Raw genomic sequence first — 16996 nt, forward strand, 5'->3', positions numbered from 1 at the left:
TTTTTACCGTGTGAAAGGGCGGAAAATGAAACAGAGTCAAGATTTGTTGCCTTTGCTAAATTAAATTGAATTGAATTAAATTGAGTTGAAGTGAACTGACCGCCTTCACACGGTAAACAATCACGGTAAAATTACGATTTTTTTACCGTGTGAAAGGGTGGAAAATGAATCAGAGTCAAGATTTGTTGCATTTGCTGAATTAAATTGAGTTGAAGTGAACTGACCGCCTTTCACACGGTAAAAATCATAATTTGAATGATGATTCCAGTGAAAATAAGGCTTATGACGAATGTTTAGCACGTGTGAAACAAAACTAGAATCACGAAAGCTAATCACGAATTCAAATTCACTCAAATTACGGTACGAATTTTAAATTTGTGAAAGGCTTGACCTCCAAAACATCTTCTTCTTTTTTTTTTTTGGGGGGGGGGGAGCATATGTGTCCTTTCAAGCACTTCCGTATAGATAATACAATTGCCATGCACTCATCGTATCGATGCAGTGTTTTGATTGACAAGTCACCAAGGACACTTTTAGGCGTAATGCGTCTTATGATTATAATAGAGCGAGTCCAAATGTGCTAATTCTATGCAGTCATCATTGGGGAAATGGGGTAGAAAAAAAATAAAAAGGGACTCTTATAGGGATATGCAGGAGGTAAACAAAGGAAAGGGAAAAGAAATGGAAACAAAAAGAACACAAATGCAGAATGAAATAAAACAACGCATAATTTAGTTGGAAGATAAAACTTTTGGAATTTCTTTGAAATGCATTCGGTATATCATATGCTAGCTAGCGTAAGATAAATGGCGCAAAGTCATCGGAAAAGGACGAAAAATTATCCTTACCATGAACAAAAAGGGAAGGTGAGCGATAGATAAGGAGAGGTGAGGAAAGAGAGAGGGAGAATATGAGGGGGAGAAAGAGAATGAGAGGGGGAGCCAGGGCGATTAAGAGATAAATAATTATTACAATTTCTTCCTTTTCTTCACTATTTTTCTGTCTTCTATACTACTGAAGATCCTAGCTGAATTTTTAAAATACAAAATGTCTATATTATTTTCATTATCATAATTAATCATCATCTTCTTTTCCTCATCATCATCAACTTCTTCATCATTATCATCATAATAGTAATTACAATCACCATCATCGCCAATATCATCATCATATCTACATTCTTTTCCTGTATTTCTGGTTTTCAGTCCCTCCCTCCTAATTTATCTCTTTCCCTCTCCCCATCCCCCCTCTCTCTCATACACACATAACGCCTTCTAAAAAAAAAAGCTACATTCCATACTTTTTGTGATTTTTTTAAAATTCTGCAGTACATTCATACAGCCTTTGAAATTCCTTCTCACCACTTAAAAATAATCACACAGAAATAAATGAAATATATAATAAAGCTTTATTCACTGAAACATTTGCTTTCAGAAACTGAAAATTTCCTGAAATGATGTATCTTATATTTGTAAATAAAATAAAAATGATGTTAAAACACTCACTCATTGAGTTGATAACGTACTTGGAAAGAAAGAAACACACTGGAGATCAAGGGATAACAGTATGAAAGCCAATAATTTGGTTAAGAAAAACTAATTTAACGAAATTTTTGCCATGGTGTATTAGCTGAGTGTGCCAATGCACCCCAAAACAGTATGAAAGACCAGGGTTTGATTCCTTGCATGATCTTATAGAGCAAGGAATTTTATCTTGCGTCAAATAAATGACATTACCAAGAAATAACTAATACAAGTCATTATTGCTTTGGGCATTGAGAAAATGATTATGAAGTGATAGAGAAGAAATATATCCCTCCTTCTTGCAACATTAACTGATTTCAAATAATATAAAAAGATGTAAACATAAAAAAATAATAATCAGGTACACATAAAAGGCACAATATAAATCCCCCAAAAATAAACAATACAACTTAATCTTGCCTATAATGAACCACTTTCATAATTTTGTCATTATGATTAATAATTATTTTTTTTCCGGAGGGGGGGGGGGGTAGATAATATACAAGAATGCACTTTAAAGGAAAGTATAATGCAATGCAATTCATACAATCCACAGACATTATCAAATGTTATAGAATATAAATGAATTTTCTTCCGTTCTTGATTTTCAACAAATCAGTCTCAACATGATGAGGAATTGCAAGAGGGTGAAAAAACAAATGAATCTTCAATTAAAAAAAAACATTCACACTTACAGATCATTCATGATTGTTTATATCATAATCTAATGTACAAATATCTTCTTACATTTGGATATTTATTGCAATATCTAATACAGTTAAACGTGTATATGAAGACCACCCAAGGAAGGCAAGAAAAATGGTCTTAATAACAGGTGGTCTTAATGAACATGTGCTCGTAATACATGTTTCAATATGGAATACTATTCAAGGGAAACCAAATTAAAGGTTTTAATGGTCCTTCTATACAGGTGATCACTGAAGAAGGTTTGATTGTACACATTTCAATGGTGAACAATATAAATCCCGGGGGGGATGGGGGGGATATATCCCCCCCACTTTTCGAGGAGGGGGGGATGGCCTGTACAAACATCCCCCCCACTTTTTACGAAAGAAATGACAAAAATCACAAGAGATAATTGTTTTATTGGTGAAAATTCTTCCTGAAATACCGCTTAACAAATAAAACAATTTTATTGAATCATAAAATGCAAACAAAGAGCCAGTTCACCATTTCCAAACGAAATACTTATGTCCTTATTATAACATTGAAGAGGTACCCCCGTTTCTTCCAATTCATCAATGTTGGGGTCTATGGGAAGGGATCAAGATCGAATGTCAAAATATATGAAACATTTCCTGTGATTACGTTCGCATTAGTGGATTGGTGAGATGTGTCTGCTCTTCATGCATTCCTAAAATCAGTCCTTAAAATGTCCCTTCTGATGATCTGAATATAAAAAATTTTCAGCTCGCGCTTTGCGCCCGCATCATTTGGTTAATGAAATACATATGGTCCTAGTTAATTCCTACAAAGAAACCTTAGAATGTCCACTTCAGGTCTGAACTATCTAAATTTTCAGCTCGCGCTTCGCGCTCGCAATATTTGATTAGAGAGATGCGTATGCGTTGAATCATAAAATGCAAACAAAGAGCCAGTTCACCATTTCCAAACGAAATACTTATGTCCTTATTATAACATTGAAGAGGTACCCCCGTTTCTTCCAATTCATCAATGTTGGGGTCTTTGGGAAGGGATCAAGATCGAATGTCAAAATATATGAAACATTTCCTGTGATTACGTTCGCATTAGTGGATTGGTGAGATGTGTCTGCTCTTCATGCATTCCTAAAATCAGTCCTTAAAATGTCCCTTCTGATGATCTGAATATAAAAAATTTTCAGCTCGCGCTTCGCGCCCGCATCATTTGGTTAATGAAATACGTATGGTCCTAGTTAATTCCTACAAAGAAACCTTAGAATGTCCACTTCAGGTCTGAACTATCTAAATTTTCAGCTCGCGCTTCGCGCTCGCAATATTTGATTAGAGAGATGCGTATGATAATCATGATTGCAATGACTACAAAAAGTGTTTCATGTGTTCAGATGTAATTCTGATAAAATCAGCAAGCGCTTGGCACTCGCATTAGATGACTATGGTGAGATATGCATGCTCTTAATGGATTCCTAAAATATATTCCTTAAAATCTCGCTGTTTGGGGTAAAAATATATGAAAACTTCAGCTCGCGCTTCGCGCTTGCATTGTTTAGCGAGACAGGTACCTATCATGATTACACAAATTTGATTACAATGTCCCTTTTTAGGTGTGAATATAAAAAAATTTCAGCTCGCGCTTTGCGCTCGCATTATTTGATCAGTGAGATACATATCCCTTTAATGACATTGTCCATGTCTCTATTAGGTCAGAATTACTCAGTGATTCAAAAATTTTGCTGGTGCCCCCCCCCCCCCATTCCGTGACCCACGGTTCGCCACTGTGGACATACCAATGACAATTCCTTGCATATCTAAAAACATGATTGCAAAAAAAATGCCAAAATATTTCAGTCATCCCCCCCACCCATCAACACGGATTTACGCCAGTGATAGAAGGGAAACAATATTAGTGGTCTTTATAAACATTTGGTTCTTCTGTTCAGGTGACTGCTGAAGTATATTTGACTGTATCAGCAAGTGTTCAGATACTGGTACATACTATGGCTGGTATAGAATAAATATGGATTTACTTGGACAATAAACAACTAAAGAATTTGAACATAGCAATCTGCACCTGTTGTTACCTTTTGAAATTTGATATGATATAATCCTACGCAGAAGATCTTTAGGAAATGTGTTTTTGTTGTTGTTGATATTTTACCTTTCTTCAGATTGGCAATTCATGTGAAATTTGTTATACTTTTATCAAAATAAAATATTATACAGATATTGCCTACCTAGAGTTTGAATATAACATTTCCTCTCCCCAACGGAGTTATATTTTTCCCAAGGGATTACATTTTGCCCGAAGCGCGCAGCGCTGAGGGAAAATATTATCCCGAGGGGAAAATATAGCGTCGGAGGGGAGTTGAAATGTTATTTATTAAAACGATAGACCAGGCAATATCTGTTATATTATATAGTATATGTGGATTCGCCATCAGAAATTGCATTCATCATCTGGCTCAAACCCGAAATTCTTGCTACAGCTCTGATCCATCTACGTCATAATAGATTTTTTTTTGGAAAATACATCAAACGCGTTCTTCATGCAATCGACGCGTTAACATTAGCACGTACATCAAATAAACTACCTTGTTACGCAACTTGTATGCAGCGAGTGACGTCACCTTAGTGAATATAACGCCGCAATTGAAAATACAATGCAGTATATTCCCTGAGGTGACGTCAAAACCTAGAATATAACAAATGCGATCCTCGCAGCTATGGTCACGTGATGACGTATTGACCTATCACTGATTCGAATCTACATAACCTATGTAATATATTGCTCTATCGTCAAAAACTAATATACATTGTGTGTCCATATATGCAATATTGCTTAAGATTGTATGTACATTCAAAATGAAATAATTACAATAATGAAATGGTCTTTGGAATTTGGGTATTGGGAGGTGCTGCTTAAACATTTGCACATAATTACAAACTATCTTTACAAGTGAGATAAAACACATCTAAATGATAAATATGTGTATCATGTGTGCCTATACAGTGGGGGGGCCAGCTCCACTGAAACCAATATCACTTCAGGGCTTGCATTATTTGTGCGTAACAGTCGGGCACCTTAAAAACTATTTTTTCTAATCTAGCTATTTCTGCAAATGCAATAGGTGATTTTTATAAGATTCATTAAAAGATGGCTTAAGTTAATATTAACATCTTAATACTGATACAGTGAAACCTGTTCATAAAGACAAGGGGGTGTTTCACAAAAATTGAAGTATGACTTAGAGATGCACTTAAATGCTTAGCTGCGTGCTGTATAAAAGGCATGACCCCATTGGTCAGATCATGCCAAGAGGATGCGCACTACTGCGTATTAATCAATAAGGTTGTAGGTTACATATCATATACGCGTCAGCATTTAAGTGCAACTCTAAGTCACACTTAAATCTTTGTGAAACACCCCCTGGTGGGTGTTTTATAAACCTATTTACAAAGTTATGTATGACTTTATGCATGAGTGGAACAAATAGGTGGTAAGTGAGCTGCATCAGGATTTAATCATTTAGCACAAGAAAGGATCAACAGCTGTGTGTACAGTCTTTTCTAACTTACAAACACCTTTATGAAACACCCACTAGCCTGGGGAGACAAGAAAACTTATTTCTTCTTAGCAATAGGTCTTTACAGACAGGTTCCCTTGCTTTAAAGAAGAAACACTATTAACAAGAAACAGAAGACCTAGGGGAGGTTTCACAAAGATTTAAGTATGACTTAAAGTCGCACTTAAATGCTGACGCGTATATGATATGTAACCCACAACCTTATGCAGTAGTGCGCATCCTCTTGGCATGGTCTGACCAATGCAGTCATGCCTTTTATACTGCATGCAAATAGGCATTTAAGTGAGACTCTAAGTCATACTGAAATCTTGTGAAACACCCCCTAGTTCATACAAGGGGTGCTTACAGATGGTATACATTCACTTGTCCTCTATACTTCTAAGATAGTCCAATACCACATTGGCGAAACCCATTTGGTCTACTATCACTTTGGTATAATCTATTTAATTGGTCTAATAATTCCCATTTGGTCTAATTTCCACTTCTTCTCATTACTTATCATTTAAAATTTGTAAAATGAAAAACTGATTCATAAACAGTTCATCGAACCATATTTGACTAAGTTCCAATCACTCTAAACATTGTTCGCAGCTTACAAACAGCTTTATGAAACGGCCCACCATGGTAGTACTGATAAAAGCCGGCTGCTGGATTGATAAAATCAAATGAATTATTGACGATACAGTCAGAAAACCATGAAGATAGAGAAATATTATATTTACATCCTTAAAGAAGAGAGGACATCTGGGCCAAATCTTACAAAGTGTTATAATTGATCCGATCAACCACAACTATGGAAAGACAGCAACATCAACATCTAAAATTCATGTTTATTCAAAACAAATATGATGCATACTTACACATTCATCATTTTCATGAAAATTCTGTGTGCTTCTCTTTGTTTACAAAGGATATTGTGCAAATTTCCTGTAGAAAAAAGTACGACATTAATGGATTTTAATATAGTTGAGATTGATCCGATCAATCGTAATACTTTGTAAGACGGGACCCAGATCCTCCTTCCTCTTAGATTCCAAGATTAGACATATCTTTTTCCATGATCTTGACAATGTCCCATCTCTGTTCCTTCACTGCCCATCCATATAGCCTTCCTATCGTCGCTTCATTACTCGTTCCCCAGGTTTTTAATACCTCCGATCCAGGGTTTGATGACCTTTCAAATTTTGATATTTGCTGCGAAAACCCAACATCACTTGCAAAGCATCTCCAGTCATGAAAATCTAACAATAACAAATAACAGAAAGAACAAACTTAAAATGCACTGGCAAGAATCTTTCAATGTAAATGGTCGATAAATGGTTCACAATTTGACATCACTTTCAACATGACCATTGTAAGAATTAGACAATTTGGGCTCTGGAAGATAATTCACATGAACAGTCATGTTATTCATTGAATATTTATCAAATCCTAGTTGTCACATGCTACTGAAAAATGACTTTCTTAAATATTATTATACAGTCTGTCATCAAAACGAATAGAAAAGCTTGACACTTCAGTATCTCGAACAATTTTCATGAAAATGATCAAGAATTACTTTACAGGCCAAAAATGTGACAAAAGTTAAGAGTTTATACCAATCATGAGACAATAATTTTTTTCAAAATGTTGGTCTGCCCATTCCAAGAAATTGGTCCTGAAAATGGGTACTTCAATATTGTACCCACCCCTTCACTTGTACAACTGGATTTAAAGCCATAACACATGTAACCTCACTCATATAAATTTATAACCATATGTTCATACATGATCAATGTACTTACCATTAGGTTGACGTTCGGATAGCTGATGTCCAATCTCATTTCTTGTTCTATAACAAAGGTCACGATCACGATAGTATACCTTCTCATCTATGCTGGGTCCTAAGTCAACCAAGATTGAAAAAGAAAGAAAAAAAAGATCTATGATGAGGTCAGGAGATAACAGAATAAGGTCTGATGACAACTGTTTGATTTCATACCACATATGTTATCTTTCTGAAAGAAAAGTAAAATAATAATATCAATACTCATATTGGATGGTAAGAATCACATCATTTCAATGTAATTCCAATAGATAAACTTAACTATAAAAAAGTGAATTCAAAACAAGTTTACATTGCATAAATATTCATAAATATTATATGAATTTCAGACAAACTAAAGAAGCATCCCGGATCAGACGTGAAACTGTTCTCCGTTTCAATAACAGTAAGTCCATATGAATGGATTTATTTTCTCTTCATAATTTGTATTTCTTCCTGGATGAATAAAAACATAAATCAGTTTATGAAATTCATATAGATTGTACCTGTATATCATACATGTATGACATACTGAGTATAATTTATTGGTCAGTTTCCATTTTCCAAAAAGTATTCCTCACCGAATAAAAAATGTTAAATGCACTATTTTTCCTTTTGTCTTGAAAAAAAAAACTTTATGGCAAAAAAGGCAATTCTTTTACTTTCTTTGAAAATAGTACATATAGAATTGTGATATTCAGGTTATCTTCTGGGTTCCATTGCAGGAAGACAGAGTAGTGATCAAATGCAAATCTAAAAAAATATATATATGCAATCTGATTTTCAAGCTATCAAACAAATGCATTCAGGAACATGATCTTGATTATTGTCGTGACAATTTAAGAGCAAACCTTTGAGCAACGGGTCCCAGGAATACTCACCTATCACACCGCTTTGAAGGTAGGTGATTAAAACGCTGCGGATATCTTTCCTTCCCAGTTTACGAAGTAGCTTGCCAAGGTCCATCATAACTGTGGATTGGTCTGTCTCATTTCTTGATGACAATCTTCTTACTAACTCATGGAGGACAACAATTACATTCCCATCTCCACATACCTGCAATGAGAATAATGGTTCAATTTAAGAACTGTTTTCTGGTTTAATTAGATCATAAAAACTATGACCACAAATATGGAAAAGGACAGTCTTTTGCTGGATGAGATCTATGCATTGAGCATGACACAAACAGCAGTTAAGAAAGTCGGCATAAAACAAACAATGTCAAAAGTTGTGCAGGTTTTATGGACAAACAATTCAATTCAATTCGATTTATTACATTAAAGACATTGTAAACCAGTCCAGAGACTGACACATACAAAAGTTTACAGAATGCAGAAAAATTGCAAATAAATAAACTATAATCAAATAATAATCAAACACATTACTTCATCCAACACACTCATGATAACACTTAACACGCCAAAAGCCAATTGAAATCATAAATATGCATTTGACAATCCAAAGTAATATTTGGTAATTGAAGCATGTAATGCCCATTGATTACCATTCATGAGGCAATCGTCTCACCATGTCTAAATGAGGGCTTTATATGACACGGTACATGAATTGATTGACAATACATATAACTCAATAAAATACCCTAAGAAAGCTAGTGAGAGAGACCAGTAGCATTGACCTACTATCATGATGGCCATATACAGGTATAAAACTCAAGAAAACTATCTCTTTACCCTCAAGAATTCTTCTCTCTCAGAATCATTTTGGAAGAATTTCCTCTTGGTGATTTGTTTGAGTTGGTCCGAGGTAAAAAGGTCACATTCAGAGAGTTCCTGGTCTAACTCTTCAAGGCTGGTAGGAGTAGGGTGTATCAGATGAGTCCATACTGTAATGTGAAGTGGTCTATCTGAAGGGCATACTGGGGCTAAATCAATCAGATGTTATAAAAGACGCATTATCCCATTATCAAAAGCAACATGATATCTTTGGTGTAGGTAAATTAATCAGATTTAAAGATATCTTTATTCAGTATTCCTTTATTAACAGCAATATTATATCCATGGTGGAGCGACATGAATATGTTTAAAAAAGTTGCATTTTCCATTATAGAATACAACATGATATGCTGTAGCTAAATCAATCAGATTAAAAAAGATTATTTATGCAGTATTCCTTTATCGATAGCCATATTATAACCATGCTGGAGCTAAATTAAGTTTGAAAAAGATGCATTTTGCCATCATCAAAAGCAATATGTTATTCATGAAAATAATTGATCAACATACATCATAACTGGCATCATATTTTCAACAGCTAGGTATTCTATTAAACTGCTTTGAATGGAACTGTTAAATCTATTTACCCCGGGGTGATCTCCTGTGCATGCTATGCCCTAAGCTAATGGCACTACCAATATCACTATGAAATGGAAGGAATGTTAAATTAAGGCATTCAAATCAATACCAGTTTGAAATATTACACTGGTACTCTGATTGTAAATTTGCCATCCAGTGGTAATTTCAAAGGAATCCTACATTTTGTTTGGCTATTGTGCATCATATTAGTTACTATGGCAATAACCATTACATGGCATATTTAACATAAATAGAAACCATTTAATTCCTTACAAAAGATTTATAAATTTTCTACATAAATATTCTTTCCTCAAGTAAATTACTATGACCCCGTTCTCACTATACATTCTTGAACTGGTTTCTCTTAAACCAGTTTAGGAAACCAATTCAGAAGATTGTTTATCTAGCGTCCTCATCACCATCTCCTGAACTGTTTTTTCATTACCACTACACTTGAAGCAGTCTTGTTGCTACAGGAACACTCTCAGTAGGGTGGGTGTTTTGCATGAAATTTGAAACTGCAGCGTAGGCATTTTACACACAGTATATGGCATAGTGCACCAAATATGTGAGAAGATTGCTTCGCGGATACAGTTGTCTTCACCTACTAAAGTGGTTTCCACTAAACTAGCTTTAAATGTAAGAAATATTTGGATGTACTTACCAGCAGTAAAATCAGAACCTGGAAAATCAACTTCTTCATTTCCGGTGGCATTTGACAATCCTACAAAAGACATCATAAAACAATGGTCAACATAAGAACTTTCATCTAAAAACTTCTTTTTCTCCTTATTTCATGTTCATATCCAAGCTTTAAGGTAAATCTTTGATATATTGACAAAAATGCAAAGATTATTCATTTCTTTCAAAAATATATTGTCATTCTCATTTGGTCTAATACTCACTTTGGCTAATAGTCATTTGTATAATGCTAAGATAGTAAGATAGTCTAATTCCCACTTCATCTTTTCATTATTTTGCAGTTTGTCAAAAGAAAATTTGGTTCTTAATAATTTAATTGAATTAAATTTATTCAAACGAGTCAAAACATTGCAAAAGGAGAGCAAAGTACAAACAAAATAAATGGTTACATAATAAAGAACTGAAAATCTGATATAGACAGATGGTGTTAGACAAAGTGGTTTATAGATGATATCCTAAATGAGAATTAGACAAAATGGTAAATGGGCTAAAGTGTCAATTAGAACGAATTGATAATAGACAAACTGGCTGTAGATTAGGATTAGACAATGTGTGATGAGACCAAATGTAAAGTAGGAAAAGTGGAGATATAGACCAACTTGCAATTTACCAATGACAATCATACCTGCTAGTGATACTGTATCTTCAACTAGACCTATAGAGAGAACACACAAAAAGATCAAACAGTCAGTCGGCAGGTCCCAAGAAAGTGGCTTCTTTCAAGACTAGATAAGTTTAATGAGCTTGATGCGGACCAAAACACCTCTTTTCATTTGGTCATTGCTGCTCTAATTGGGCGTCGAATTTCATGATTTTGGTATCATTGTAAAGAAGAAGAATCATTCTTTTAGGTCATGTGTTTGCATTTATTCAAAATGAGTACAATTTTCCCAAAAAACTCAAAAGTGAGAGAGCGAAGCGACCAAGCTTGTCAATGGTGTAATTTTGCATCTTGAAAGGATTTTGTGCATATTTTTGGTCAGTTTTGTGAAAAGTTTTAGTAAATAATAAGAGTTTTCAAAATTTCTGGAGGAAAACTGCCCCCCTCCCCTTAGAGAAGGACTAACTGCCCCAAACCCTTTGATACATGACTATAAATTTCTGCACTAGGCCATTGGTAGATGATATGAATGAATACAATGCTGCTAAACAATTCATCTTTTCTAGACAATAACAGGTTTGTTTTACACTTGTAACCCTAACCCTAAACCCCAATCTAATAACAAACTTCATATAAGAAAATGAATGTATAGTAATATTAAAACAAATTCATACATAGGTCTACATATCTTGTAAATTATTGAATAAATTCTACATTGAAAAAATGTGGGTCAGAGTAAATTTTGAAATGAGGGCAATTTAGCACCCCTTCAAAAGAAATCAAACTATTGGCCCTATATTTTACCATTAGGATCAATACAGAATGAAATTTGGAATGGATGGAATAAATAAAGTAGTGCCTGAACAGATATGAAACATATATTTCATTCAATTTTCTAAATTCTTAGAATTTCAATACAATCACATATTCCAGAGCTCATTGAACATGGAATTCAGAGACATTGATAAACTAGACCAAAATTGACAATGTAAGACCCAAAAGTTATATCATACCAATTTTCTTCTGTAGTTGATGTAGATTATTTTTCTCACAGAACTCTTCAGCGACATCTCGTTGATGACCTTTCAACAACCCTTGAACTAGGGCCCCTACTGTGGCCTTTGTCCCCTTGATTTTCCTCCATTTCTCTAGCCCTTGTATGATACATTCCTTGGCATCATCACGGTTTTCATTATAAATATTCTTCACATCCGTGTCGTTCACACTCAAATGACGAAGGATGTGTTTAAAATCACTTGCCGGAACTTTCTCAGATATATATAACTGGTGATCCATGGTGACTGGACTTTCTTCCTGTTGATTCAAATAAATGAACATATATTACTATCAATTATTTCAGCAGATTTGTAGCAATTAGCTTTAAATTGGATGAGCCTGCGACTATGAATGTTTTTAACAGAAATATGGCGCAATATAAATGCTGTGGATCATCGTCATTATAATGATGATAATCATCATTATAATCATCATCGTTATCATTGCTGTTCCATTTATGGAAAGCAGATCATATATAATACATTAAGTATGGCTTATATGTATGGCACATACCCCATGATCAGAAATTTAAAAAAGTAAGAACCTGTACCTGTAAGAACCTGTACAAAAAATATTGCCTTATTCACAGCTAAACTACAAAGGAACAATTCATGATGTTTCAAGGAAGGATCACATATGCCAATAAACTAATGGTTGGCATCTCAGATAGAGGTGATGTTTTGTTTTATTGTTACTGTCTTTTTTTTTAATAAGCTTGCATCTTTGTAGGAAAGGCATTATAAAAAATGATTTTATTCAGTTGGTCAGAAGTCCAAAGTTTTATATCCTATTTTGTCAACATTGAATAAGGATGGGTGGATTAACCTCACACTTGCAACAATCATCCTTACCCCCCCCCCTCCACTTTGTATTTTCAGTTCTTCCTCCATCCTCCATCCTCTACCAAACCATCCTACTCTCTACTTCCACTTGCTTATTTTATTACCATCATCATCATCATCATTAAATTCTACTCTAAATAATTTATAGGAAATACCTCTGCAGATATCTCATCTTGTTTGGCTCCTGCTTCGGAATTACAAAGGCTGCCTGAATTCCTCATAGAATTGATGAGACGCAACTCTCCCTTAAGCTTCTCACATTCCTTCCTCATCTCCTCATATTTTTTCTTCCAGTCAATGGTTTCATCTGAACGACTTGTGTGTTGCTGATCTTTCTCTCCATTCGAAATATGACAATTTCCCTGAAATATGACAGAATTGCAGTTGGTTTGATTTTATCAAAAAAACAAAACATATAGCCTATATTATAATAATAGTGTACAATCTATTGTACAATATACTGGATTATATGTATGACAAATATAAAATTATCCTGAGTGCAGGTTTATCCTAGGCCGAAGGCCGAGGTGAAATAGACCTGAATGAGGAATAATTTTATATTTGGAGTTTGTATAGTCCAGTAATATTGTATGATAGAAAGTTCACTATTTATTATAGTAAATTGTACAATGCCTAATTAGCTTGTTGTACGCGAGCAAATGGGAGGCTGAATGTCAAACATTCGTACCGTTGCACACGTACCATCCAAATGTACCGTCCATAATGTAAAGTTGCACAAGTCCGGAAAAGGTGATGTCAATATAAAGAATTAAGATTTAAGACATTGCATGCACTTTAATAGTAAATGCAGACGAACAGGACTAACTGGGTAAATGCCAATTCTCCCCATTCATTTAACAGGGGTTTTACCCTTAAAAAATTGAAAGTTAAATTGTACATTTGTAAAATATAACTTTTTGAAGGGAGGTCACATGGTTCCAATCTAGCCAATCACAGTTTGTATTTTACTACCACTATTTACCATATACATATGTTAGATATTCCTTGAACTTGTACAATAAGATTGGGTATCAAAGTCATTATTGCAAAATAATCAAACTAAATTTCATCTCACCTTCAACAAAATATTTTCCTGCTCTAACCTTCTGATCTTCTCATCCTGTTCTCTGTTCTTCTGTTCCAATCTAGTGACCTTTGACCCCAGATCTTGCTCCGTTCTAAGAGCTGTTTCCTTGAGTTTATCAAGCTGAGCTATGTGACTATCAAACATGAGACATAATGCTCCAAGTCCTTTGATACAAGAGCTCGTTCCTGGGTCAGTCATTCCAGCATCTTTCTCTACATCTACAGCAGACAGAGCATCCAAGGGACGGGCGGCCATCTTGAAAGTTCACAATCTATGCAATACATAGAAAGATATTCATTAAAAAATCAGACTCAAAATGGTGGGAAAATAATAAAATTTTGGCATTTCATGTGACTGCCTCAAAATGCAGCCTTTTTCATCAAAATCCCTGAATCGTGTGAATGGGTGCGCAGACATGCGGTATCATTTTTGGTTCAATATGAAAATGACTGCCCAAGGTTTTTTTCCAAGAAAATCATATTTTTCTTTCAAATTTTTATGAGATATTTGGTACACTTACTCATAATAATATAATGAAAATTATAAACTGAAAGATTTTGTGAAAAAAAAAAGAAAAAAAAATTCATGTTAAATCTTCACTCAAATCGTTAGGTGCGCAGACTTGGGGACCACCATCATACAGTAGTATCACATGCTGACCAATGCTTCATTTCCATGATAAAACATATAAAATATCTGGCAAAATGCAATTGTTTGAATTGGCAGACTCAAATGAGTAAGCACTGGTATTCAGCATCCAATATTCTTTATCCCTTTCTTTCCCTGTCTTCCTCTTTAAATTAAAAATCTTTCTCTTTTTGTTCTAACTCTTTGAAAAATTAGTATTGAGCAGTGTTCCATTCCAGATCCCACTTCCCACTGACACAGGGATACTTGTGGCAGTGTTTTACTTCATTTAGCCTTAGACTAGGCAAATAACCTGCTATATCCTCCCCACCCTAATTAACCAGAAAAAAAAAATACCTAGATCTATTTTGTCACAAAAATATTTATACTCAAAACAAATACTCTGTTGGCCTAGGTTGTTTTCGTAGAATTTATTTGACTTACAAATCCATGTCGTAAAATTTGCTTATTTCTTTCAAAATCAAAATAAGCTAATTTATTCATGATTTGTGCAGAATTATACAAGTGCTTGGATATGGAATCAACTTGAAAGTGAGAGGACTGGGTCTAGGACTCGATCTCATTAGTCTCAATCATGTCTTTGAGACATTTCGCTCTGTAATTACGAAGAAACTTTAATTTGGTCTGGCAGCAGTCAGAGACAGATTTAATGGCAGCTGAGCATAATAACAAATTTTACCTTTTTTAATTTTCATACTGGTAGTGGTAGTGATATTCATTACGATGGAAGAACACTGAAGGAGGCGAACCTTTGACAGAGGAGGCCATACTATCACAGGCGCACGCAATTCTAATGCACCCATATCCGATAAGGATATCACGATTCCGCAAAAAAGTGATTGGAATTGCACAGGAGCTACATCCTCGATCGTCTAGATAGCACTGACTTAGGTTGTGCAAGCGCTAGCGCGAGATATATAATCGATATCGATAACCACGTACTAAGACCACAACTTACCAAATGAACTGCGATTATATCATACGAATCGATGGTTTAGCTCTTCTACTGGCGATCAATGAATTAATTTATTTCAAAAGTCCAAGTTGTTGTAACGTTTGTCTTCTAATTCCGGATTGTGCAGCAGTCTCTGTGACGTAAGAAGGTACGTGCCGTATTCGCAAATTTATCTATATACACTAACTGCATGAGTGTTTTATAGCTCCATGCTAACTGCATTATTGTGCACTGCACGCTCAGCCTCAGGCAGGCGGCATATCGGGGACGGGGAATCCCCAAATTGCCAGTGACGTAAAAACGGTGTCAGGGGGTTTCCCAGAGGATTTATCGGCTTGTGATAGTCTGCCTTGCAAACCGTTCATCAGTCAAGTTAAGAGCTCTGAATGTGCAGCCTACTGTTGTGTTGGGATCGTTCATTTCTTAGTTGGGAGCATCTCAATGACGACACAGGAACATACGACGTACAATTCAATCAAGAATCTTTATTAATCATCAATTAATCATCTCCAGCAATATTGCATGTAGAGTTGAAAAGCATATCACAACGTACGTCGATGTAGATCTTAACTCTGTGATGATCTTAACTTATCTAACCTCCACCCTTGGGTGTACACTCAATATATCTTCAAGCTTCTACATAAATTATAATCCAAGTGTTTGGGTATAGGACAAAAGGGGGGTTTGATTATTGGGAAGGGGAAGGCAGTTCTTTGTTCTATGATTAGGGGTTGTTTGAACTATTAACAATAAGGGTTTTTATTGGCGTGGATTACATAAATGAAAAGGGTTCTGAGAAGGGGGTATGGACATAAAAAGGGATGGTTCTGAGAAGGGGTATTTTACATTATGATGTCTAGGCTATATGTATGTAGTGATTTATACAATCACTACATTACATCCCCTTTCTTTGGAAAATTGAGGCTCCCCTCAATGTGGAAAAAAAATCAAAGAAAGCAAAATCAGAGGAATAGATACCCTGGCGTTAATGAACTATATACATTATAAAATTAATACAGAGAAATAGAAAAGAAAACGATAAGTGAAACATTTGATCATTGTTCCGTGTTCTCTTTCGCTCATTCTCTCTCCCAAACAAATACTTCAAACATATATACATATATACAATAAATTCATATTAAATGATTAGCATAAATCATTCCATAATTGTGGTAACGATAAAAAATAGACATAAGGTTAAC

At 34.9% G+C, this 16996-nt stretch overlaps 1 protein-coding gene across 3 annotated transcripts; it reads right to left on the reverse strand.

Annotated features, from left to right (window-relative positions):
* Window positions 1–1389: 1389 nt before the first annotated feature.
* LOC129260748 (uncharacterized) lies at window positions 1390–16802 on the reverse strand. Of its 3 annotated transcripts, none has more exons than XM_064114335.1 (10): window positions 15798–16802; window positions 14180–14462; window positions 13260–13466; window positions 12220–12520; window positions 11231–11260; window positions 10568–10627; window positions 9283–9473; window positions 8473–8647; window positions 7572–7670; window positions 1390–7028 (listed from the first exon to the last, which is right to left on the reverse strand). In XM_064114335.1, the coding sequence occupies exons 2-10, from the start codon at window positions 14444–14446 to the stop codon at window positions 6814–6816; spliced, it is 1545 nt and encodes a 514-aa protein (XP_063970405.1). In that variant the 5' UTR covers window positions 14447–14462; window positions 15798–16802; the 3' UTR covers window positions 1390–6813. The 3 variants fall into 3 exon arrangements, with proteins under 3 accessions (XP_063970405.1, XP_063970406.1, XP_054754682.2); XM_064114336.1 differs by lacking the exon at window positions 15798–16802 and adding an exon at window positions 15519–15719; XM_054898707.2 differs by lacking the exon at window positions 11231–11260 and having other exon boundaries at window positions 15798–16801.
* Between the last annotated feature and the right edge of the window lie 194 nt (window positions 16803–16996).

This window comes from Lytechinus pictus, unplaced genomic scaffold (genome assembly GCF_037042905.1).
Source record: "Lytechinus pictus isolate F3 Inbred unplaced genomic scaffold, Lp3.0 scaffold_19, whole genome shotgun sequence".
NCBI classification, from domain to species: domain Eukaryota; kingdom Metazoa; phylum Echinodermata; class Echinoidea; order Temnopleuroida; family Toxopneustidae; genus Lytechinus; species Lytechinus pictus.

Bases quoted from the DNA above. Each gene is read 5' to 3' on its own strand.
- LOC129260748 (XM_064114335.1), bottom strand. From the start codon at position 14,446: ATGGCCGCCCGTCCCTTGGATGCTCTGTCTGCTGTAGATGTAGAGAAA. The intron at 8,648-9,282 runs GTAAAGAGATAG...TTCTCATTGCAG, and splicing joins AGAGAGAAGAATTCTTGAGG to GTATGTGGAGATGGGAATGT. The intron at 7,029-7,571 runs GTAAGTACATTG...TGTTATTGTTAG, and splicing joins ATCCGAACGTCAACCTAATG to ATTTTCATGACTGGAGATGC.